Here is a 26,368-nt window from a genome sequence, read left to right on the forward strand (position 1 = left end):
TGATTAAAAAAAAGAGAGAAAGGGCAAGCAGGTGTCTTTCTGCTTGTGCGGGAGGCGCTCTTAGTCCAGGGCTCCTGCGGCTCTTGCTGTCTGCCGGGCCCACTGCACCAGTTGATGCTGGTTACGAGGGTCCGATCTAGTCAGCATGACCTCCCACTGCTCGGGTGTGGGGTTGGGTATTTGCAGGGCTGCCTTCATGTTGGAGCACGCCCATGTGGTGTGATATAGGGAGGCGTAGTCGTTACAAAGGGAACATTTGTATGAGTATAATGTAGGGTGTATTGCGTGTAGTCTGCTTAAATGGAGGTATGTATTGGTTTGTAATTGTCGCCCTGTTACGGCGTCTTCACGTGAGAGAGCTATACTCAAATATTGCGTAAAATTGAATTTTATTTCTGCAGTGTCTTGTATAATGCTCAACACATTACATAAACTTTGTATGACTGAGACTGAAGCACGGTTTACTATGGTTTACACCAGCACACACCAGGGTGTGCATTCTTGTGCAATTCTGTTCCTGATTTAGCGCCAGAGAATAATTATTTATTTTTACAACAGCAATAACAACCATGCATGTACTCATATAACAATACTCATCAAGTATTTATAGGAATAAAAATTTTGTATTGTGAGAAAGTGCTGCGCCCTTGAGAGGAATGCTACAAGCGGCGACTGCTACAACGCCTGCTCACTGCGAATGTGAGACTTTTCTCTCAGACAGGCACTTAATTGTGCACTCTCTCGCTCTTTCGAAAGGCTGCGTCGGCAGTCACAATTGCTGAACATCTTCAAGTACGTTTAAGCACATCTGCTGCACTGCTAGCAGGGATGCTTGGGGCCTCCTACGAGTATGCTTCATTTTATTTTATGTTGACGTACCGCTTCCGAAGCGTTATGGCGTTGCTTTGCACTTACCCATTTTGCGACACCAGACTACAGCCAGGAAGCAGCAGCCTTTCCTACCACAAGTAAGTTTGTGTTCTCAAAGTCCTAAAACACGCATTTCAATGAGTACATAAACGAGCAATGCATAATGAAGCCCTCAATAAAATTTGAGTGTCAAGCCACTAGAAGTACAACTGTCTGTGTCTTGTATCAGTAGTGCCTTCTTTTTCCTATTCTGAAATTTCATAAAGCACTTAACGCTACAGCGCCAACCTAACACACTATAAACCAAGGTCCAAATGGTCAAAACATGTTCTTTCAATGTGTACGATGCTGTCACTTTCTCGTCAGGGCTTCGACACCACACCACGACACAAAAACATTGTTCCAGCCGCTGGCCCAGTGCGCTATCACCACTTCGAGCAAGAGAACAAAGCAAGAGAACAAAGCCAGAAAGCTTTCTGCTGCACTGTCCCACTGCAGGTTATAGCAACTGCACTTGGAGCGAAACCAAAACTTGTAGACTAGTTCGCCAGTCAACAGAATGCCAATCCGTAGCCTGTACTTCCTATCATTCCCATGATGGTGGAATGATCGCAGTGCCAGATTTCCCTCTAGTTATACTAATATGAAACTCTATGGCTGTGAGGTTGCGACAACATTAGACGCACTGCTCCCTCATGAATTTGACGACTATGAGACGGCTACTGAAGAGATCACACAACGAGCAGAGGCAGCTTGCACGTCTGCGAATCAACGAACAGGACTGTGATGTCAGCAGCTACAATCTTTGGAAAAGACTCGTAACATACAACATCAACAACAAAGTGTCGGTCTGGACACCCATTTGTCAGCGTGAGCTCTCTGAAAAGCTCCTGCGCAAATACTTCGGGCCCTACATAGTTCTCCGACGCATCAGTGACAACTACGAAGTCGTTCCAGACAGCTCTCACTGTTCAAAGCGCCGACGGCATTTACCTGAGGTCGTTCACGTGCTTCATATGAAGCCATACTATGAAGACTGACAAGACTGCACCGCTTTTTATCGCTGCTTTCCAAGCCTCTATCATCGGGACGATGATCTTTTCTAAAGGGGGAGCAAATGACACAGCTATATTTGGGACAACTATATTGCCACGGGTATGTGCCAGTGGGAACAAGGTTGATGTAGTGCAGGTTCTTAGGCTAAATGTGGAGACGAAGAAGACTATTTTCTTTGATGACTGATAAAGTGCATTTCTTGGTGGTGGTGCTCCACATTCTCATCGATCCCACGTTGTTACAATATGGCAGAGTAAAATTTATCTTGCGTTTCGAGTGTAACAATGTACTAAAATCAGCAAGAAAAAAAAAGAAGCGCAGGCTGAACACAACAATGCTTGGTTTCGAAACACTTGTGCCTTGAGAATAAGGCATTGCCGAGTAAAGCCATAGAGAAAAAAATAAATAAAGCTGGAGATTTGTCTGGGTTTCAGAAGGAAAAATCTTTGCAAGAAAATTGGAGAACTCGAAGGTCATTTACATCACATGTGAGGATGACCACGTGAGGCTAGTGTAGGTACTCCTGAGACTTCAAGTCTGCCTTTCAGCATAACCATGGCATTCCCAACCGCTCAAGCCAAGCAACTACCATGTGATAGGATACAAGTACACGTTGCTGCAATATTCGCAGCATAAGAAAAGATTTCAACTTGCTCCTTGCATTTTTATCAAAGGATGGGCACAGGTTCGACGTGCTAACACAACGGAAACTTCATTAAAAAAAGGAGAGAATGTGGCCATTCCTGGTTATGCAACTCTGTCGCATCCATGTAACTTATGTTCATGTGGTGGTGGCGTGGTACTTTTTGTGAAGAACGGCTACACATTCACTGGATTATTATTGCTGCATTGCAGTTTCCCAGATATGGAAGCTCTATTTCTCAGAGTGTACTGTTTTGGTATAATCGGTGTTGTTTATCAGCTGCTAAATTCTAACATTGCTTTCTTTTTCGATAAAATAGAACAATTATATTTCAATCTTTAAAGAAAGTACAATGACCCCGTGGCAATTGTTGGAGTTGTGAACATTGACACATACAACACTAGTCGTAATAATTATACGACAACTACTTCATTCATTTTTTGCAACCTGATCAACATTCCCACGAGGTTAACTAATACGTCGGCATTGAAAATGAATGCTGGTGTGTACAATGAACAAATACCAGATCACCTTCCTGTTCTTGTCTCTGTTCATGGCGTAAGGAAAAAGAGCACGACGTGTTTGACAATGATCCGCAATATCATCATCATCAGCCTGGTTACGCCCACTGCAGGGCAAAGGCCTCTCCCATACTTCTCCAACTACCCCGGTCATGTACTAGTTGTGGCCATGTCGCTCCTGCGAAATTCTTAATCTCATCTGCCCACCTAACCTTCTGCCGCCCCCTGCTACGCTTCCCGTCCCTTGGAATCCAGTCTGTAACCCTTAATGACCATCGGTTATCTTTCCTCCTCATTACATATCCTGCCCATGCCCATTTCTCTTTCTTGATTTCAACTAAGATCTTATTAACTCGAGTTTGTTCCCTCACCCAATCTGCTCTTGACGGTAACCTCCTATATGAACACAACAATCAAACCCCGGCCCTCAGTCCCCAGCAGCTGCGAAGCAACTGACCACGGCGGCAGTCAGACCTGCGATGAAGCAGAGGGTGCTAAGAATCCCTGGCACCGGACAGGCCACCATTGGAATATGATCCTGGAAACGTTTAACGCTAGAACGTTATCCAGTGAGGTGGGTCTAGCAGTGCTATTGGAGGAATTAGAGGGCAGTAAATTGGATATAATAGGGCTCAGTGAAGTTAGGAGGCCGAAAGAAGCATATACAGTGCTAAAAAGCGGGCACATGCTGTGCTACCGGGGCTTAGCGGAGAGACGAGAACTAGGAGTCGGATTCCTGATTAATAAGAATATTGCTGGTAACATATACAGGAATTCTATAGCATTAACAAGAGGGTGGCAGGTCTTGTTGTGAAACTTAATAATAGGTACAACTTGAAGGTTGTACAGGTGTACGCCCCTACATCCAGTCATGATGACCAGGAAGTCGAAAGCTTCTATGAAGACGTGGAATCGGCGATGAGTAGAGTGAATACGAAATACACTATACTGATGGGCGACTTCAATGCCAAGGTAGGCAAGAAGCAGGCTGGAGACAAGGCAGTGGGGGAATATGGCATAGGCACTAGGAATAGCAGGGGAGAGTTCTTAGTAGAGTTTGCGGAACAGAATAATATGCGGATAATGAATACCTTCTTCTGCAAGCGGGATAGCTGAAAGTGGACGTGGAGGAGCCCGAACGGCGAGACTAGAAATGAAATAGACTTCATACTCTGTGCTAACCCTGGCATCATATAAGGTGCGCTGCAGTGACCATAGGATGATAAGAACTCGAATTAGCCTAGATGTGAGGAGGGAACGGAAGAAACTGGTACGTAAGAAGCCAGTCAATGAGTTAGCGGTAAGAGGGAAAATAGAGAAATTCCAGATCAAGCTACAGAACAGGTATTCGGCTTTAACTCAGGAAGAGGACCTTAGTGTTGAAGCAATGAACGACAGTCTTGTGGGCATCATTAAGGAGTGTATAATAGAGGTCGGTGGTAACTCCGTTAGACAGGATACCAGTAAGCTATCGCAGGAGACAAAGATCTGATCAAGAAACGCCAAGCCTCTAACCCTACAGCTAGAACAGAACTGGCAGAACTTTTGAAGTTAATCAAGAAGCGTAAGACAGCTGACATAAGGAAGTATAATATGGATAGAATTGAACATGCTCTCAGGAACGGAGGAAGCCTAAAAGCAGTGAAGAAGAAACTAGGAATTGGCAAGAATCAGATGTATGCGTTAAGAGACAAAGCCGGCAATATCATTACTAATATGGATGAGATAGTTCAAGTGGCTGAGGAGTTCTATAGGGATTCATACAGTACCAGTGGCACCCACGACGATAATGGAAGAGGAATGGTAGAGGAATTCGATAATGGTAGAGGAATTCGAAATCCCACAGGTAACGCTGGAAGAAGTAAAGAGAGCCTTGGGAGCTATGCAAAGGGGGAAGGCAGCTGGGGAGGATCAGGTAACAGCAGATTTGTTGAAGGATGGTGGGCAGATTGTTCTAGAGAAACTGGCCACCCTGTACTGTATACGCAATGCCTCATGACCTCGAGCGTACCCGAATCTTAGAAGAACACTAACATAATCTTAATCCATAAGAAAGGGGACGCCAAAGACTTGAAAAATTATAGACCGATCAGCTTACTGTCAGTTGCCTACAAACTATTTACTAAGGTAATCGTAAATAGAATCAGGAACACCTTAGACTTCTGTCAGTCAAAGGACCAGGCAGGATTCTGTAAAGGCTACTCAACAATAGACCATATTCACACTATCAATCAGGTGATAGAGAGATGTGCGGAATATAACCAACCCTTATATATAGCTTTCATTGCTTACGAGAAAGCGTTTAATTCTGTCAAAACCTCAGCAGTCATGGAGGCATTACGGAATCAGAGTGTAGACGAGCCGTATGAAAAAATACTGAAAGGTATCTGTAGCGGCTCCACAGCCACCGTAGTCCTCCATAAAAAAAACAAGATCCCAATAAAGAAAGGCATCAGGCAGGGAGATACGATCTCTCCAATGCTATTCACAGCGTGTTTACAGGAGGTATTCAGGGACCTGGATTGGGTAGAATTGGGGATAAGAGTTAATGGAGAATACCTTAGTAACTTGCGATTCGCTGATGATATTGCCTTGCTTAGTAACTCCGGGCACCAATTGCAATGCATGCTCACTGACCTGGAGAGGCAAAGCAGAAGGGTGAGTCTAAAAATTAATCTGCAGAAAACTAATGTTTAAGAGTCTCGGAAGAGAACAGCAGTTTACGATAGGTAGCGAGGCACTGGAAGTGGTAAGGGAATACATCTACTTAGGGCAGATAGTGACCGCGGATCTGGATCATGAAACTGAAATAATCAGAAGAATAAGAATGGGCTGGGGTGCGTTTGGCAGGCATTTTCAGATCATGTACAGCAGGTTGCCATTATCCCTCAAGCGAAAAGTGTATAACAGCTGTGTCTTACCAGTACTCATGTACAGGGCAGAAACCTGGAGGCTTACGAGAAGGGTTCTACTTAAGTTGAGGACAACGCAACAAGCTATAGAAAGAAGAATGATAGGTGTAACGTTAGGGAATAAGAAAAGAGCAGATCCGCAATATAGATTACATCTAACTGCGGAATAACATTTTTTCCATTGACTTTGATAATGCATTCAATAATGACATAAACACTGAATTTCAGAATGTAATACACATTCTTTCCTGTGCCGTCGATGATAGCCAATCAAATGTATCTATACGCTCATACAAGACTCCTTTGCGTCCCTGGATGACGAACGAGATCCTTGCATTAATGAAGCAAAAGATTTCTGGTACCACAAATGAAGGCAGCATAAACATAACGGTTACTATTTAGGCCAATTTAAAATTTTAAGGAATAAAACTATATCCCTCATGAGAGCATGAAAAAGGGAATATTATTCCCATCTTATTGAACAATCTCAAGGTAATCTTTAAAAAACTTGGGAGATTCTAAAGGAAGCTGTTGCCAATCCACCTTCACAATGCGTGTTACTTGACATTATTGATGCATACACCGTGGATAACTTTATAAATTCTTTCATAGAAATAAGTCCAACATTAGCAGCACAGTTCTCTCCTGACAGAAACCAATGTCTTTCACACTCTTCATTGAATATGTTTGCTGTTCACAAGATTACTTTAGAGGAAATTCAATACACTGTTGCTAATATGAGCACCAGTAAAGCTATTGAGTTAGATGGGGTTACAGCACAGATCATGAAAGCTAACATTGACATCCTAGTCTTATGTCATGTATTTATTAATTCATCGCATACATCAAAGTATCCCACTCGTTTAAAAAAATCTAAGGTTGTACCGATATATAAAGACAGCAATCGCTCTGATCCGTCAAGTTACAGACCTATATCTCTTGAGTATTACAAATAATATTTTTGAAAAAATTGCTGCAAAATGTGCACACATCTTCCTAGAAAAATACCATGCAATTTACCCTGAGCAACATGGATTCAGCTCACACCACTCCACTTCATGCTAACTTTAGCACAAAAAATTAACACGGCATTATAGAATAACCTAATTGCAGCTGTAGTTTTCCTTGACCAAAAGAAAGCTTTCGAGGCAGTAGACCAAGAGAGTTTACAAATGAAATTAAAACACTAAGGTTTCTGCGGCAAAATATTTAACTTATTTTCTAGTTACTAAGCAAATGCCAACAGTCATAATGTGCAATCTTTCCTCTTCCCTACTACACATAAAAACAGGGATGCCGCAGGGATCCATTCTCGGGCCCTTACTGTTTTTGGTGTACATGAATGATCTGTCAAATAAATTCCACAGAGATGCTAATGTACACTGACATTACAGTGATCATAGTTACTGCTAATAATTTTAGAACATAGAACGAATGCAGAACAAAAATACATTTGCAAGTGGTTTTCAGAGAACAAATCAATAAAAACTAGACACACAATTTTCCACTCCTGTTACAGACCTTTAAACACTGAATCTTTTTGCCTAACAATAAACAACTGTCTGCTTCAGCAGACATCAGATTTCAAATATTTGGGTGTATTTTTCGGCAGCTACCTTAACTGGCAGTGATATCACCTCAGTAGGCACTAAATTAGGGCCTGGGAGCAATATGCTGCTAATGGCTAGGAATTTTTTTAATGGCAATATTGTTCAAGTTTATTATATTTCACATTTTTTTTTTTTCATTGTCACCTGTTATATTGCGTCGATTCGTGGGAATGGACAGTGTGCCGATGTTTCATGAAACAGAAATCTTGTCTTTGACATCTTGCAACAAAATAGAACTGGCATTAAGTATAAACCACATGCAAACAATCTTGTGTGCGACAGCGACAAGTAATGCGACGGACATGGCTGTCACATTCAGTCGTCACCTACAAGTCGTACCCCATGCAAGTGACAATTTTGAGCGACGTCTCCCCGGTATTGCAGGTATGAGGGCAGAGACATACGTGCCAAAAGTTGCGCGACACATGCTTTATTTAATAAGTTGATGTATTTTACGGTAAACAGCAGCATAATATATTTCTGAGGGTCTTGCAATAGGTTTTTATCCTTGCACATAAAAAAATTCTATCGTTTGCTCCTTCCATACGACAATCAGTAGTACTTGAGTGATATTTATTTATTTACTTAACATACTGTCAATCCCTCATGGGATTATAACAGGAAGGGCAAGTATATATGGTAGTATTGTGAACAAAGAATATAAACACATTATATAATCACGAGTGTGTTATTGCAAAAGTTTTGGCTTTGCTAAACAAAAGAATTAAGTACTTCATCACAAATGCAATATTTCGGTACAATATACTATAATGAAGAATCTGAGAAAAGAAGAAACCAAATAAGAAAAAAAACACACCTAAGAACACATGATATAAAACACCTAATGAACATGATAAACAGGATGCAGTCATGTGTATAATGCATTATACAAAAAGAACACTTGTAGATTAAAGTGTTAGGCTATGAAGATTGGTAACAAACTGGAGTATGTAAATCAGAGCTGTAAGGCAAGGAGATGTTATTCCACTGAATTAGCAAATGTATCTAATGAGGAGCTGGTACTAATGGATTCACTCAGTTTATTCCATTCTCTTATCGGTAAAGAAAAGAATGAATTCTTAAAGCAATCGGTATGAAAAGACTAATCATTGAGTGTTTGTGTTTTGTTGCGCTAGCAGTGTTTCATTTCTGGAGATATATCTAGAGGTATCAATATTAAGCTTGTTGTGTAGGAGCTGGTACATAAGTTTAGAATGGGCTAGTACAGCTCAGTTTTGTACTGTTAAGATTCCGGCTTTGTTAAGTAGTTCGGTGGGCGAGTCTGTTAGTTTATGTTATTGTATATATTCCGTAGTGCTTTCCTTTGTACACCTTCTAGTTTAATTAGTTTTTTAGTGTGTGGGAACCAGATAACATTTGCATACTCAAGGATTGACCTGACGAAAGTTTTGTAAGCCAGAAGTTTTGTGTCGGGCGGTGCTAGTCAGAGGCGTCTTCCAAGAAAGAAAAGGCATTTCATTGCAGTTGCTGTAACATTGTTTATATGGGAGTTCCATCTGAAGTCATGTGTTAATGTTAATCCGAGGTACTTCTGTTCATGAAATCATTAGTGGCACGGCATTAACGGTATACCTAAAGCTCGAGTTACTTTTTTTCTGGTGACTGAAAGAACAGCAGATTTATTAGTATTACTGGTCATCTACCAGTGGGCACACCAGTTAGACACAGCTTTCAAGTCGTCATTTAATGTTATGTGGTCATTAAGTGAGTTAATATTTTGATAAAGAACGCAGTCTGCAAATAGCCCATTTCCTGCGATTTTCGTGGGTAGATAAAAAACACTAGCTTTTGGCTTTGGGTCTAACCAGTTTTGCCTATTTTTATACATTGTAGTCTAAAATGTGTAATAAAAGGAAGAAAAAAAAGAAAAGCTAGTCTCGTCCAGTTTTGCTATTTTTTTTTTCAAATGCTACAGGAGAGAGAACCTACAGGATATATATATTTAAATGCAAAGCAGAGCCAAACAAGTATTGATTCGTTCTGGCGGTAAGGGCGGTTTATGCCTTTGCAGTGTAGGGATCACACTTCTACGCCACAAAATATAATCAAAAGAATTCCAACGGGTAAAAAATGCACAAGCACAAAGACGCTCAGTTGTGATAACTATTACCACAGTGCACACTAAAAAACATGGACGAAGAATAGACAAACACGAGCGCTTACCCACGACTCATGTTTCTCTATTCTTTGCGTTTTTTAGTGCGCACTGTTTGTAATAGTTATGAAGATGTACCTACTCGCCCAGCTAGCTATCAAATTCAGTTGTGAAACAACGCACTCTGCATGGTAGGTGTGCTCAAACGTCATCGATGCGTACAGACAACATGACGCAAATTTTCAATTAAAATCGAACAGCAATACCACATGCCGCAGCTAACAGCAATCCTCACCCTGAGCTACATTACCAAGCAACCGCAATATGAGAGATGTCGTCGGGTGAAAATATTAAAGCCGTTTAAGAAGCACTTGCCTCTAATTTTTCCGATAAAACACAGTGCGATTTAAGCTGCTTACAAATGAGACGAAAACATTGTACTCGTAAAATTAACAACAGTTCTGCATAAAGCAACAGTTCAAGAACCCACGCATAAAACAGATCCCCAAGTAACCACGGATATCCGTGGGACGTCCGCCATAAGTCCCAACGTCCGTCCATTCGGATATCCAACATGGACGTCCGTGGGACGTACAGGAGAAGTCCATATCCTGTTTGGATGTCCGAAGGACATCCCAATGGGATGTCCATGGGACATCCAGTTTTGAACGTCCGCTGGCTGTCCGTAAATAGGCATGTCCAGGATATATACACTAGCTAACATAATTATGTAAACTAACATGAAAATATTGCCGGAAAATTGTTCATATTATGTTTGCTTGTTTTTATTCTCTGTCAGACACAGTCTACGCTTTGCAAAGGCAAAATAAATATATTTCCAACTTGATATATAATTTGCCCATTTTAACATCGTAGTATTATAATACGTTTCTTTTCTATCAGTGGGTCATATAAATGAAGTTTGCTTTCAAAAAATGCTTGTGGATGACTAGCAGAATAGATAAGCGCCCATTTGAAGCGACTTCAAAAAAAAAATGGAAAGACGCACGTAGGAAACGTACACAAGACGGGAATGAGGCTGGTTCCTGTCTGTCCAGCCTCTTTCTAGTCTTGTATTCCTGCGTGCATTTTTTGGCATGTTTTTTTCTTAAAACAGGAAGTAGTTTCCTGTGTTCAAATTTGCATATAATTATACAATTGCATGCTACAAGTGGAGAATTCTTATTTTGTTTCATTTTGAATCCTCAATCACTATGTGCAGCCAAACAGGTCTAGTAAAGCTTTAGTAAAAATCAAGGAAAACATTCCACAATTCAACAAGACTTTATTTTCCACTTTTGTAAGCTAATTAAGCACCATCATGGTCCTGCACGGAAGTAGCGTCTGGTTTCTGTACAGCAACTGAAATAAACAGACAAGTAATAATTAAACTCCATTTTAAGCGTTAGCTTCAACCTCTAGCTGCCAAATGTTTACTCAAGAAAACCATTTCACATACACTTTCAGTCTTTCTTAGCAGTGGCTGCACACCTTTCTTTTGCCCTGCGCAGCCACTCCTTTATGTGGTAGAGCACGTCGTCTACCGTGCAGTCTTTGTGGTGGCGTGTCCGCCGAGCAGCCGCTAAAAGAAATGGGCGCGCCTTAAGTTTCAAGAAACAGTCAATTTCTACCAGATGTGAAGATGTACACTTACAGAACAGAACTTTGACGAGCTTCAGGTCCCTAAATCAAACCTTGCCTTTGCGGCCGTCCATACTAAATTCCGACGCAGCCTGATCACTCATTATATAAGCCATCATTGACTTAATAGTTGTGTTCAGGGTTCTTGTTCCATAGCCCATAAGGTCCAGAACCTGGAAGAAATTTAGGATGTGTATGTAACTCTCAGCTAACATGCAAGTACATAGCATATCTTCTGAGATGTCGGTGTGGCAGTGAAATGGGTTTACACAGATGCAAATGCCAGGGCCACTGAGCACATGTATCTGTGAATGCAAACAAGACGAAAATTGTATGCACTGAAACAAGTGGAGCAAAGTTGGTCATTCACTGGCACACTTTTTTGAAACAGGTTGTACATATGCAAATATTCAGCAAAACCGAGACGCTAGCATCTGAAACGAAATGTCTTACTGAACCATACCAGAGCTTCACTTTTTCCTTCAGTCAGTTCTTCATTGAAATCAAGGACTTCTCGCACACTGTCCAGTGGGCAGCGCAGCACTGGCTCAGGAGTGTTTGAAGTTTCTGCACCTGGAGGACTATTTCTTTGTAGGGCTACTGTCAGCATCTGTATAATTTCAGCCTGATTGTGCCTCACGATATTTAAACTGTTTATAACCCGCCGCTGAAACTCTGTAAGAGGGAAAACAGCATTAAACAAGTAAGCCAGAGTACTGCTGTTCGAAAACTTACCAGCACTGCTCAGGGCTGTCCCCGAGGTTTGTCGACAACCTGGAAAGTGCAACACAGCGATTAATGAGCAAGCACCCCAAAAGTGTGTTGGAACTGTGAGAAATAGGCAAAGTGAGTTTTACAATTGGCACTGGGGCTGGCATCCAAATGCTGCTGACTCTCAGCTCCTGCAATAATAGCTGCAGTGTTTGTTATGCAACTCGGTTCTGAACGTGTGCAAGCAAGACAGAACAAAATGACATGAAATTGGGAAAACCTTTTTACCTTGGGACTGTTGCGCCACCTCAGCCACAGCCACACAATCCCTAATTAGGCCGACTTCGTCCTCATTCCGATTTTCGAAAGGAAGAGCGGGTGTCTCCCGACTAGAACCTGCAGAAAGAGAGGGTCAGTGCAATCAAACGACACCTAGCTGGCAATGAGCTGATATGCTACCTGGCAGTGACGTCATCTCTGAATTTCCTTGCAGAGGCTCCATTCTGCGCTTTTTTGGGACTCTGCAAGCTGAACAAAACCAATGAAACCTCACATTGAAAACAACCACCAAATGGTCTGCCAACAAAAAATATGCGAATTTTATAAGCTCAGGGCCACCATTTAAAATTTTCTAAGTTACTCATGTTACTGGATCCTTATGTAGTGCACCACCTGGCAATCACTTTTCCACACACTAGTGCCACTGAAAGTAGCAACTTGACCAAGGTAAAATACGAAAACAAAAGTCTTACGTGTCTTGTGCTGCATGGAAAGCTGCAAGGGGGCGCGCGGAAGGTCATCATCGGAATCAGATTCCGAACTGTAGCGCAAAGGTCTAATTCTCTTCCGCTTTCCACCGCCATCAGATTCCGATAAATCGGACCTGAACCGGGCCTCTTCCAACTTTGCACGGCCATCTTCATATGTGTCTGAGGTATAGTGCATTGACAATAGTTAAAAGGCCGAAACTATGCACACGATCACATGTATACCATCAACATAAATTAATTGAAGCGCGGACAGTAAAGTGATGACAACGACTGCTACGTGCAATGGCTTTGGAGGCTGTTTCTAAACATGCATGGAGCAGTTCAAAGTAAAAATTTTAGAGTGAAATAACCCACTGGCATGCACATATGCAGGTAAATTTGTAAACCGAACAAAGCAATTAATGCAATATAACTTCGTAACTGGCGTTTGAATTTATAGTGACAGTACACATAATAGTCAAGGGAATACTCACGGAATACACCTTTCACGAGCGCATCATATGAGAGGAATCCCGCATCTGGTTTTGCTGCGCGTCGAACCATTCTTGTGGCTCTATCTGATGGCACTTTTGGCCACAGACATTTGTCACCATTTACCCACGTGCAAGGCACAACCTCCACTTCCTCTGTAGCAGTAAACTCCACAATTGCATACATCTGAAATGATGCCACCACGCGCATATTAAAACAAAAAACCCAACTATACATTTAAAAAAAAAGGTACACTATTTCAGCTATCGCTCTACACCATCCCAGACAGGCCGGGCCACATGCACGCTAATCGTTGTCAAGGCGGATTAGCTGCAGCGCGACAGGTTAAATAATAATAATTTATTTGCTCAAAGACATGAGCCCCCCACCCGGTGACATGCAAGGCTACAAAGGATAGACGCACGTGCGCCGGCTAGCCCATCAACGAAGGGTAATAAATAGTACAAATAACGGCAGCGCTTTGCATAAATATTAATATAAGGACCACTAAGCATAGATGCACTTACCATGCTCTGGCAAACTTCAAATTAAGTGACCGCGCCGACCACGCTCCGAGCTCAGGTTTGAATTGGGCGCCGGGACAGACGAAGTAAATATCTATACGCGTACAAAGGTAGCAAGCGCACAGAAAAAAAAGAAGCGCTACATATATATATATATATATATATATATATATATACATATATATATATATATATATATATATATATATATATATATATATATAGTGGTATAAAGTTTGTAAACAGGGATAACGTACCTCAGACAGGCTGGCCAACGTTTCTACAGGAGGACCTATCTTCGTCAAAGGCGGCCTCGTCATCGTCGGCGTGTTAGTTTTAAAGGGTTAGTGCAGTGACGTCACATGCGGAAGTTGTCGCTGGCGGCTGGTTTTAAAGAGAGCGATTACAAGAGGAAACAAGCGCTGTCGTCCGACGTCTGTGAGCTTCATTCTCAAGACGAGAGGATGAGAGCGTGAGAGTGGGCACGCGGGGAGAAAAGAAAAGAAATAGAAGCAGAAAAAAGGGGGAAAAAGGGGAAAGGGGGGTGGGGTAATGGGCGGCGCAAAAAAAGGGGGGTAGTGAAAGAAAAAGAAAGAGAAAAATGAGATCTTTAAGAAATACGGGGGCTTGGGGGCGTGTTGGAGATGCGAAAGGTTAGGAGGTACTCAGGGGGAGTCGTTGGCGGCATGTTTTTGAGGCATTAGAACGGCCACACACACACACACACAAGAAAAAAAACATGAGTAGGCAATGTTAAAGGCACGGAGCCTGGACGATCAGCGAAGTCTGGTGGACCGGGCCCGGGCTGCAGCATTAGCCAACGGCTTTCTGGACTGAGAGAGCCGCCCACCTAGGGCGAAGAAAGGACACTTTCTCGCTGTTTCTTAAAATAAACGTTCATTCCTCCTGAAAGTGACTTGAGTAGCATAGTAGTAATACGCCGAGTAATTTTGAAATAGTTAAGGTGGCGACGTCGTTTCGTCTGCGGTGCAATGTATGGTGTGACTGCAGGCAGCGGCATGGTCTTTCAAGGGGCACTGCCCCACGCGCTTAACGTAGGTGTCGTTACGGCGGCATCCAGAGATGGCGATACTCTGGGTTGAGGCGCCGAAAAAGGCATATTGACTTCCGAATGTGTTGTCGAGGGGGTTTAAAAAAAAAGATAAAAAAAGGGGGGAGGGAAGGGAGAGGGGGGCCGAAACCGGTATAACAAACAGGAGGGTAACGCACGCAGAAGCGGGCGGGGGCAAGTGTACATGGAAGAAGGGGATCGTACAGTTGGTATAGACGTAAAAACCTGAAAGAGTACATTAAATTGAGTAGTAGGCAGGAAAAATTTTTTTCGAAATGGAAGAGTAGATGAGGTTAAGAATTAAAGTTGGCTCGTGGCCTAATGTGTTTTGTGTATTGGTTGATGATATGAGAGTTTCAGATTTAAGTTACAGCTTTTAAAGATTCTAAGTTGCCGCGTGCCAAATCAATTCCTGTCGGGTGTAGGCAATTAAACTTGTGTATGAGGTATGATTCCGTATATATATATATATATATATATATATATATATATATATATATATATATATATACGGGATATACGGCTATACTACGGGAGGCCTAGCTCGCTTGGGCTCACTCGTCTGGTGGCACAACATAGTGTGCGTAGAGCATCGCAACTTAAAAACGAGGAGCAGCTTCTGTTGTGTCAGTCAAAGCTCACTGAATTGCAAGTGCTGGAACTGGTAAAGTACGAGGGAAGGAAAAATTTCAATGTCCAAGAACAACAAAGAAAGAAACGGGAGCGTGACAATATCCCAACGGCCATCAGAGCTGATTCTCAAAGCCAAAACCCTGACTCCGAGGCGACCGATTGTTCTGAAGTAATCAGTGGAAAAAAGCACGAGACGGTGGGCAACGCCTCAAATGTCATAAACTTGTCGAGTAGCCCATTGTCGAGTGCGCAACTAAATCTCCTTTCGAAAGGTCTAACTTTTTGTCCGGCGTCAGGAAGGATGAACGAGTTTCAATTGTTTCAAGATTTGGATGACTTCGCGAGAAATTTGCGACTACGGGAGTACTTTTATGATCGAAAAACTACAGAAGGGTGTCTTGACCAGCTACCTGAACTCTCCGAAAAATCATGGACACCTGGCGAGGCACGCGACAAATACTTGGACATGTATATTTGTGCGGTTCAAAAAGACATTATAAAAGAGTACGAGAGGCATCGTCCCATCCGCAGCAACCTCTCAAAAGAGGAAGAGCAGGCACTGCGAACTCTACGTGATGATCAGACAATTGTCATTAAGCCAGCGGACAAGGGTGGTGCAGTGGTGGTACTTGACCGGAATGTTTACATAGCCGAAGGTTTCCGTCAACTGGGAAACTCTAAATTTTACAGAGAACTCCCAAGCAATCCTACCCAGAAATTTGAAAGCGAAATAAAGGACGCCCTAACCACTCTGCGCAAGGCAGGGCAGATAACCGATAAGACGCTCAAAGCATTGATACCAAGAAACTCTGGCCCCGGCCGTTTCTACCTACTACCCAAAATCCACAAAATAAACAATCCCGGTCGGCCTATCGTTTCCAGTGATGGAACAGTGACTGAGAAAATATCCAGCTTTATTGACAGTCTCATTAAGGACATCCCATCTTCATTTCCCTCGTACATTAAAGACACAAATCATTTCCTTCGGGAGGTATCAAACCTGACGGTACCGGCGGGGGGTTACTTGGTCACTGGATGTCGCATCTTTGTACACCAATTCATACCTCACGCCGAGGGCATAGCTTCCGTAGTTTCAGCTTACGCTGGCTCCAGCCAACCTAGACAATTAGATAAAGACACAGTTGCGACTCTTTTAAATCTAGTACTGAAATATAATCACTTTGAGTTCGAGGACAAGCATTATTTGCAAATCAGTGGAACCGCCATGGGAACGAAGATGGCGCCAAATTATGCAAATATCTTTATGGCATCTTTAGAAATACCCTTCCTCGCAAACTCGGCCGTAAAACCAATATTTTATAAGCTATTCCTGGATGACATTTTCTTTGTGTGGGCCGACAATGAACAAAGTCTCTTAGACTTCATTTCCAATTTCAATTCTCTGCACCCGTCAATCTGCTTTACGCACAACTTCTCCCAAAATAGTATTCACTTCCTCGACGTCACTCTGTCACTGAGTGGCGGTCGCATTTCCCCGTCCCTATACAAAAAGCCAACAGATCGTCGGCAATATCTGCATTTTTATAGTAGCCACCCCCATCACTGCAAAATAGGCATTCCCTACTCCCAGGCCCACAGATACAGAAGAGTCTGTTCCCAATCTGCGCAATTTGAGCGACACGCGGAGGAACTGAAATCTGCTCTCATACGCCAAAAATATCCTCCAAAAATAGTAGACGATGCCATTGAACGCGCCCGCAGCTTAGATCGCGCACAGATAATGGGAGAAAAGGTTAGCAATACCAATACACAATCAGATCGAAACTTGGTCCTCACATACACCACCGGTGCTCCGCGGGTCAATGCCATGGATTCTCACCCGCCATTTTAATATCATGAAACGCTAGAGCATCCGACTCGCTACTATCTTCAAGCAGCCGCCTCGGGTTGTGTATAGAAGAAACAAAAATTTAAGGGATTTGTTAGTCAGGGCGAGGACACAGAAGTCAAACACGCCCGAGGGCTGTCGACCGTGTGGGAAACCTCGTTGCAAGGTATGCCGTCACATGACAACAGCAGACACGGCTGAAGCATCGAACTCGCCCTTCGTATATAAAATTACCGAAAATCTTGACTGTGATTCCAGTAACGTCGTGTACAAAATTCGATGCGAGGTGTGTAAGCAGGAATATATATCGGCCAAACAGAGATCCCTTTCCGCCTACGGTTTAACAATCACCGCGCGCATGTGAAAAGTCTCCCCAATTGCACCCTTCTCCAGGCACGTTCGGCTGCCAGATCACTACTTTGAACGCGTGAGCGTTGTGCTCTTGCAATCTGGTTTCCAACACACCCGTGCACGCGAGCAGAGAGAATCTTTTTTCATCCATAAATTTGGAACGTACACTAAAGGAATTAATGAGAGTCCGGGGCGGATGACGTGCCTCCGAGATATGCCGTGAAAGTGCATGGGAAACGCGAATACATGCTATGTACTGTAAAATTGAGACGCTGGCTATTCACTGCTTACTCACCCCTCCGCATACGCCTCAAGGGGGCGAGCGGAAAACCAATAAATTCAGTTTCCTGGACCCTGCCACTGAAGTGTCATTCTAAGTGACCTATTGCCCTTCCTGAAATACGCACGTGCTGACTTGATGTCAGTTGTCTGTTAAACAACGTTCAAAAACTGGACCACAAGGAGGCTATTTAACTCGACGCCCTAAATCTAAGCCCATGGGCGCACTTGCGTTGCGAATCCCATGCATTTTTTGGAACTATTTTTTTTTCTTTTTGTCGCACCGTAGCTGGACCACAAAGCTGCCGGAACGGGCCGTGCCTTGTATATTTGTACTGTGACACTGTGTTTCTTTCTACAAGTTGCCGCTCTTCTGTCTTCCTTCTGGGCCCCTTCTCTATTGTGTCCCCCGCCACCCGCTCCCGCTACAACGGCAGCCCACGCACTGGAGCTGCGGAGCGACCGCTTTCTCCCTCCTTGCCTCGGGCGCACGGGAACCTAGCTGCCGCTACTTCCCGCCCCCCTCCCTCTCCGTTTTACGTCTCCCTCCTCCTGTGTGATTTTTTCTTTTTCTTTCCGTTTTCTTTTTTTTTCCTCACTTACCTCCTTGCTCTACATACATGTGACTCCGCCTTCCTCTAACTGCCCTGCATAGCTGCCAAAGGCCGCTGTAAATCTGCCAAGGCGCCGAAAATCAATCACTGTCACAACTGTTCCTCTCGGTTTGATGTATGTAAGAACGACCGGGTACCCGGTCTGGTGTCTTCCCTACCACGGCCGAACTGCCATTTTTTTGTAAACCCTGATGAAGATCGGTCCACCGATCGAAACTGTCGAAATTAAATACTTGTTCTGTTTACCTTGTAGCACCACTCAAGTTCTTTATATATATATATATATATATATATATATATATATATATATATATATATATATATATATATATATATATATATATATATATATATATATATATCACCCATGGTGCTGGCGATGGCACTATCGCTTGTGCGCGACGGAGCATTGGCCCTCGCCAGGCAACAAAAACAAATCTCAAAGGCTATGCTTTTGGTGCCCGCGTGCGCTGAAAGCGAGTATACGAAAGCTACAGTACGTCACAGCCGCCATGTAGTAACAGTAATCTCAGAGGCTATAATTTTCTGCCCTTAAAGTGCCAAAAGCCTTAGCAGCAACACAAAACGCGAAAATCGAACAACGAATATTTCCAAAATAAGTAAATATTTCACTGTGTAATAATAAAATACTTTAAAAATTTATTTAAGTTTGCGTAGATGCACGTTGATGCGTTATAGGCCCTTTGCAAAGCAGAAGCCTTGCAGTGATCCAATCCAAGCCTAGCCATCGTTGTCACGGCGTCTTTCATTGTGCGATTGTTTCAAGGGCAGCGGAACAGCGGACGTGTGTTGATTCGTTTGTCACTTTCCGTGCCTGCCAAAGTCTCCTGCTCCTGCAGCTAATAAGGTATGACAGCTACGTCTTATTTCTTTTTTAATTCGTTTGGGTGTTGAAATGTGCTTTCTGCACAGGTGCCAACATGCTTAGGCTTAAGGAGAAGCCTTATACGCGAAAGAGAGCGTCGCTGGAGACAAAGATGCTATTCGAGGACTTTGGATCTCGCACCGGCAGCCAGCAGTCAACGGCTCGAGAAGTCGCAAGTGCAGAAATGTGCAGTGGCGCATGTACTACTCACGCATGTGTTAACACGTGTGGTCGTGCTGTACCTGCAAACATTTGTGTGCCTTGCGACTCTGGCCGCTGCACCGAGGCGACATCAGAAGTTCAGGCCGCTGGTTGTGACACTGCGCGCACTACGGACAATGTACCTTGCTTCCTTGATGGATCCACTCTAAGCGACTCTTCGGATGGTTCACTTGGCTCGCCTGTGAGAGCGTCACAAGAGGATCCCTTAGGAGAGGTGAGTGTGGGTTCTCTGGTTAGCAGGACCCCGGAGCCTACATTTGATTTAGCTACCGCGGACTCTTCATCGGTGCCCTCTGACTTTGCTGAACGACTGCGCAGTTGGGCTATTAAGGAAAATGTTACGCATACAGCGGTCACATCACTGCTAAAGATGCTCAAGACGAGTAGCTTTGACCCCTCATCTCTCCCAAGTGACGCTCGCACTTTGCTCTCCACGCCCAGGGGTACACAACGTGCACCTGCTTTAACTGACATGGCTCCTGGGCAATACTGTCACTTTGGCTTGCAGTGCAGTCTAGAAAATGCCTTGTCGGAAGCATGTTTTAAGGGCAGCCATGTTTCTTTGTTGTTTAATATTGACGGACTGCCAATTTCTAAGAGTTCTAACATGCAGTTGTGGCCAATACAGTGCATGATTGGTGAGCATGGCAGAGTTTCACCCTTTGTAGTCGGCATTTTTGCTGGGCCTTCAAAGCCTGTTTCAGCGAATGATTTTCTGAGCCCCCTTGTCAGTGAGCTGCAGCAGCTTCTTTCGCATGGAATGGTTTTTGAGCACCGGGTAATTAAGGTTTCGTCAACTTGTTTTGTTTTAGATGCACCAGCACGGTCATTTGTTTTTCAAATTAAAGGACACACTGGATATTCTGGGTGCCCAAAGTGCACAGTAGAGGGCACATACAGCAACAACCGACTCAGCTTTCCAGCGAGGTCCTCCACTTTGCGCACCGATGATTCATTCAGGCGTCAGACTGACCCTGACCATCACCTAGGCACCTCAGTTTTGATGACGCTTCCCATAGACTGTGTCGCCTCTGCACCCCTTGACTACATGCACCTTTTATGTCTGGGCATTATGAAAAAGTTGCTTAGTGCTTGGTTAGGTGGCCGTTTAGAGGTCCGTCTCGGACCTGCAGAACGAAGACGGTTGTCTGACTTAAACCTATCTTTAGCTCCTAATGTACCTAAAGAATTTTCCCGCAAACCTAGAAGTGTAGCAGAGGCTGAGCGTTGGAAGGCCACAGAATTCAGACTACTACTTCTCTACACTGGGCCTGTAGTACTCATGCCTGTTCTACCTCCTGATCTTTACATGAACTTTCTTTCGCTGCACTGTGCAGTGTACATTCTGGCAAGTCCTAGCCTGTGCCAGCAGCATACTGATTATGCCGAGTCTCTTCTTAAGTACTTTGTTAAAACTTTTGCAAGATTGTATGGAAATGACCAGGTTTCCTACAATGTTCACTGTGCATTACATGTTGCAAATGATGTACGCAAGCACGGACCACTGGACATGTTCAGCGCATTTCCTTTTGAAAATAATATGCAGTACCTCAAGCGGCTTCTAAAAAGCCACAAGACTCCACTTGCCCAGCTGTACAACCGCTTAAAGGAGCGAGAGGGAAAGGGGGCGGCAACCTTTCCATCACTGAACGCGATTAAATTTACAAAAGAACATTCAGATGGGCCTCTCCTAGGTACCTGTGCACCACCCCAGTACAAACAGGCCACGTTTGCTAGCTTCATCCTCAGTGTAGATGTTCCTGATAACTGCTGCATAATAGATGGCTCTGTCGTGATTGTAGATAGTTTCGCACACTTTAGAGCTACACAAGCACCTTGCATCATTGGTCGCGAATTCATGGTGAAGGAAAACTTCTATGATAAGCCATTTTCTTCTTGTACCATTGATGTTTATGTGGTTTCACAGCTTTCTGATGTTAAATGTTGGCCATTAAGGAATGTGCGTAAGCTTGTCAGGTTACCCTGGCATGGGAAATTTGTTATAATTCCATTGCTGCATATGTCTTAATCGCAGGTGTTATACCTGTGCCACACGGGCGAGGTTAATGGCATTAAATGTTTAAGACCTAAGTTTCTTAATGCCATTATATTTCGGTCGCTGCTACATGCGCATACTTAATGACATTAAGCTTTGCGATGGCGATAGATGCAGTGGAATGGTCAAGTTCGTTTGCAGGGCGAAATGCGAAAACACCCGTGTGCTTAGATTTAGGTGCACGTTAAAGAACCCGAGGTGGTCAAAATTTTTGGAGTCCTCCACTACGGCGTGCCTCATAATCAGAAAGTGGTTTTGGCACGTAAAACCTCAAATATTATCTATTATTATTAAATCGTAATACAATAAAAAACAGTCATCTAGGGAGCAGATGTTTAATTAATTGGCATATTGTATGTAGTTTACTTCTGGAATGTCATTGTTACACCCAGCCGTAAACTGTTTGAAGCCAAAGCTAGCTCGACGGCCAATCCATAGCGTAGCCAAAGCATTGAAATTGGAAAAATAGCGCTCACAGCTTCAAAGCTCCCAAGCAGCGATCCTGAAAAATGTGACCGTGTGCTCCAGTTTGTTCTGACATACGTGCTTCGAGTCGAGCATCGTTGAGAAATTCGAAGGCTTCAGTATGAGGCCAACAAGGCAAGTAGCCGCCGCTGTGCAATCGAACAGCTTCTCCTGGCTAATGCGCTCACGGTTAGAGCTGTGGCCGTGAGTAGCGCCAAGATCGCCTGCTGATCTCTACGAAAATAAAAAGCTCCTTTTAAAAAAGTGAAGAATGTATTAGTTGTTTTGATCTACAAGTTTGTTTAATATCGTGAGGATATGGTCACTGCAGCCACGGCGGGAACATTGTAAATGAGAGTACGCATTCGATGGCCAAGTGAGTTTCAATAATTGTAAGAACTCACTACGCCGCAAGAGAGAGCTATTTTTTAAAGAAAGTCAAGAATATATTAATTGTTCTTCACTAATAGTTCGTTTAGTCACGTCAGATTGGGGAGACATTGGGAACCAGAGTACGCATTCCACGGCAAAGTGAGTTACGAGAACGCACTACATTGCGAATGGCATTTAAGCTTGAATACCATTAAGCATGTCCGTGTGGCACCCCGCAAATTACATTAAAGTTTAAGGCATTACCCAGTTAATGTCATTTTATGTGCCCGTGTGGCAGGGATATGAGTGCTATTCAAGTGATGTAGTCAAGATTAATTCCTTCATGTCATTTCTGTTGCTTTCGCAGTTTAGTAATGCTAATTCATGTCTTTTTGCTCTCTTTCTTTCAGCATTCTGGGCTCCGTTGGAGCCCAGAATGCTCCGTTGGATTTTGTGTTTGTCTGCGTATAACTACAGCCTTCAGTACAGGCGAGGCCAAGAAAACTTCAATGCAGACGCACTCAGTTGTCTGCCAGCTCCGGGAGACGAAGACGAGCCACAGCTACCTGGGGACGTGCTCCTGTTGGAAGCAGTCGAGTGCGCACCGCTGCAGGCGGCAGACATCGCTGCGCTGATCAAGAAGGACAAAGTATTGTCCATGGTAAAGGACTGGATCCTTAGTGGCTGGCCGTCAACACAACTGGACAGCAAGTTCGCGCCTTACGAGGTGAGGAAGACGGAGTTGTCGTTGCATCGTGATTGCATACTGTGGGGGAATCGCGTTGTAATTCCTCACGCAGCAAGAGAAAGTGTGCTTCAACTCCTACATGCAAATCACCCTGGGATGAGTGCTATGAAAGCGTCAGCTAGAGGGCTCATGTGGTGGCCGAAAATGGACCACGAAATTGAAGAGTTTGTACGACACTGTCAGCCATGTCAGAGTAACCGGCAAAGTGATCCCAAGGTTCCAGTGCATTTTTGGATCAATCCAGATCAACCTTGGAGTCGCCTACACATTGATTTCGCTGGTCCAGTTAATGGAGAAGTATTTTTAATCGTGGTAGACGCGTACAGCAACTGGGCTGAGGTCGAAATCATGTCATCCATGAAAGCTACAGCTGTCGTCACCAGCTTAAGGAAGATGTTTGCGACACACGGTATGCCAGACGTTATCGTTTCGGATAATGGCACAGCATTCACTAGCTCGGAGTTGCAAACGTTTTTAAAGTGCAATGGTGTGCGTGCTATTTTCACTGCTCCTTACAATCCCGCCAGTAATGGCAGGGTGGAGAGAATGGTAAGAGAAGTTAAAGAAGCAACAGGAAGGTTCAACGCAGTGCAAGATTTCACGGTTCCTGTTTAAACAGCACACGACGCCGCATTCGGTCACGGGGAAATCTCCGGCAGAATTGATGTTCGGACGAAGGCTGAGGACAGCCTTGGACAGACTTCATCCGGACCGGCAATACGTGCCGGAACCGCAACGACCGGAGATTAAGAGGTTCCATGTCGCTAACGCGGTCTATGCTAAAAGCTTCTGTCCAGGTCCAAGGTGGAAGGCGGTCAGGGTTGTGGCAGTGCGAGGCCTGGTGTCGTACATCGTCCAGTTGGACAACGGCGAACGCCATCACAGGCACCGGAACCAGTTGAGGAGCGCCTGGACGAGGCTCGAAGCCGATCCAGTCTGAAGTGCAGACTACCACGTCAGGCTGCCTCCTACAGCCAGACGACCACAACAGCCGCCGGTCAGCACGGAAGCAGCCGCAGGGGCAAGACCGGGCCAAGCTACCCAAGACCCGGTCGAGACGCGAAGATCAACACACGTTAGACGGCCTATCGCACGTTATGGCATTGATGACTAACCAGACATTTTGCAATTGTGTAACGAATCTTAGGGGAAAGGAATATTGTATATTGATATCGCGTGTCATACTACATTTTCATGATAATCGCTTATCGGCCACGCAAGCATCAGTCGGCAGATCACATGTTCATCACCCTATAAAAAGGGCACGGCATCAATAGACGTCTGTTCCACCCTGGCGTCCGGCTAATACGCTACACTTTCTTTTCGAGAGCAGTTTACTGTTGTTAACAATTTCTCTTCCCCGACTTCTGTTAGCTCTGGTGTGCCACAAGGCAGCGTCCTCGGCCCCTTACTCTTCTCAATCTCCATTAACGACTTACCCGCCCAGATTACTTCCTGCATGCGCCTTTTTTCCGATGACTGCGTAATCTACCGTCCTATTCACACGACTGACGAACTTCAAGCAGATCTTAACCTTATCGCTAACTGGTGTAACAAATGGCTCATGACACTAAACTGTACAAAGTGCGAGGTGATGTGCTTCAGCCGAAAATGTGTAAGTTCTAAAAATTCATATCATCTTAATAACACTATGTTTTCCCACACTTCATCATATAAGTACCTTGGTGTTGTTCTTGCAGAGAATCTTTCATGGACCCCACACATCACTTCTACATACACCAAAGCATCACATTCTCTTGGCTATCTACGGCACAACTTGCGAAATGCCCTGCCAAACATTCGAAAACTCGCTTTCCACACATTCATTTTGCCACAGTTAGAATTCGCCTCCCCAATTTGGTCCCCTCATCAAAATTACCTAATAAATATGACGGAAATGATACAAAACAGAGCAGCCCGGTTCATATCCCATAACTACAGTAGAAACTCAAGCATTACACAAATTAGACTAGACCTACTGTTGCTGCCATTAGATGTCCGCCGCAACATCGCTCTTCTCTGCTTATTCCACAAATATATTTACACTAATAAACGAACCCGGTTACAAATACAAATACCACACTCTTTTTCACGCAGATTACATAATCAGTTGAGTTTCATGCGCACATATGCTAAAACAAATGCATTTAATTCATCTGCACTACCACGTGTCATTCGTCTCTGGAATGACCTCCCTGATAACACAGCCTCCATATCTAATCCCGACACGTTCAGCTCTCAGTTACTCATGCTTTTCCCATTTAATACCATTCACGAGTGACAAATCTAGTGTATGTTATCGTGTATTTTTGCCATGTTGTATATCATTTTCAGAAACGGTATTCCTTTGGTCTGTTAACAGTAACAAGTGTTCATGTGCCTTCAGATATTGCTTTGTATTCCTAGTGCCTTCAATATTGTGTAACACGGTAATCTCTTTCTGGCACTGTTCCTCTTGGAAATTTGAACGTTTTATATCTTTACTGTTTAATATGCCCCCCTTAATTACTTTATGCCCTGCCATAAGGCCTGTAAGGTTCTTTTGAATAAATAAATAAATATTTGCTTTTTGGCCTTTATATGTATATGTATGAGGTGACAATAAAAGATTAATTGTATTTGGAAGTTGGTGTAGGTTCATTTCTTGTTTTTTTAAAACAAGAATGCATTCAAGCACTCGACCAATGTAATATATTTAATGGTCGGGTGCTTGGATGTCCCAACCGCTATTGTTGCTTCAAGGTATGTGTATATCTGGAATATCCCCGGGCACACACGCACACACACACACACACACACACACATATATATATATATATATATATATATATATATATATATATATATATATATATACTGAACGTCCCCTGAATATCCATGATGGATGTCCGCGTCGGACGTACTACGGACGCCAAAGCAGTTACCTTTGGATTCCCCAGGGACGTCCCTCGGACGTACGTCGGATATTCATGGACG

General features: G+C 43.7%; 2 protein-coding genes and 1 pseudogene across 5 annotated transcripts in view; 1 reads left to right on the forward strand and 2 right to left on the reverse strand.

The window, feature by feature from the left end:
* Nucleotides 1-26,368, reverse strand: part of LOC139048636 (uncharacterized) — a 101,051-nt gene that overhangs the window by 41,870 nt on the left and 32,813 nt on the right. The gene's annotated exons all lie outside the window — the stretch shown is intronic.
* On the reverse strand, nucleotides 10,994-14,367 carry LOC139048374 (uncharacterized; annotated as a pseudogene).
* Nucleotides 19,375-26,017, forward strand: LOC139048635 (uncharacterized). 2 transcript variants are annotated; one of them, XR_011507843.1, is made up of 3 exons: nucleotides 19,375-19,511; nucleotides 19,577-23,371; nucleotides 24,179-26,017. XR_011507843.1 is itself a non-coding variant. In XM_070523086.1 (2 exons), exon 2 carries the CDS (start codon nucleotides 19,585-19,587, stop codon nucleotides 21,778-21,780), a length of 2,196 nt encoding a protein of 731 aa, XP_070379187.1. In that variant the 5' UTR covers nucleotides 19,375-19,511; nucleotides 19,577-19,584; the 3' UTR covers nucleotides 21,781-26,017. The 2 variants fall into 2 exon arrangements, 1 of the variants encoding a protein (XP_070379187.1); XM_070523086.1 differs by having other exon boundaries at nucleotides 19,577-26,017.

The sequence above is a fragment of the Dermacentor albipictus genome, chromosome 8 (assembly GCF_038994185.2).
Source record: "Dermacentor albipictus isolate Rhodes 1998 colony chromosome 8, USDA_Dalb.pri_finalv2, whole genome shotgun sequence".
In the NCBI taxonomy this organism is placed as follows: Eukaryota; Metazoa; Arthropoda; class Arachnida; order Ixodida; family Ixodidae; genus Dermacentor; species Dermacentor albipictus.

Excerpts from the sequence above, each read along its gene's own strand:
- LOC139048635 (XM_070523086.1), top strand. The coding sequence starts at position 19,585 with ATGCTTAGGCTTAAGGAGAAGCCTTATACGCGAAAGAGAGCGTCGCTG.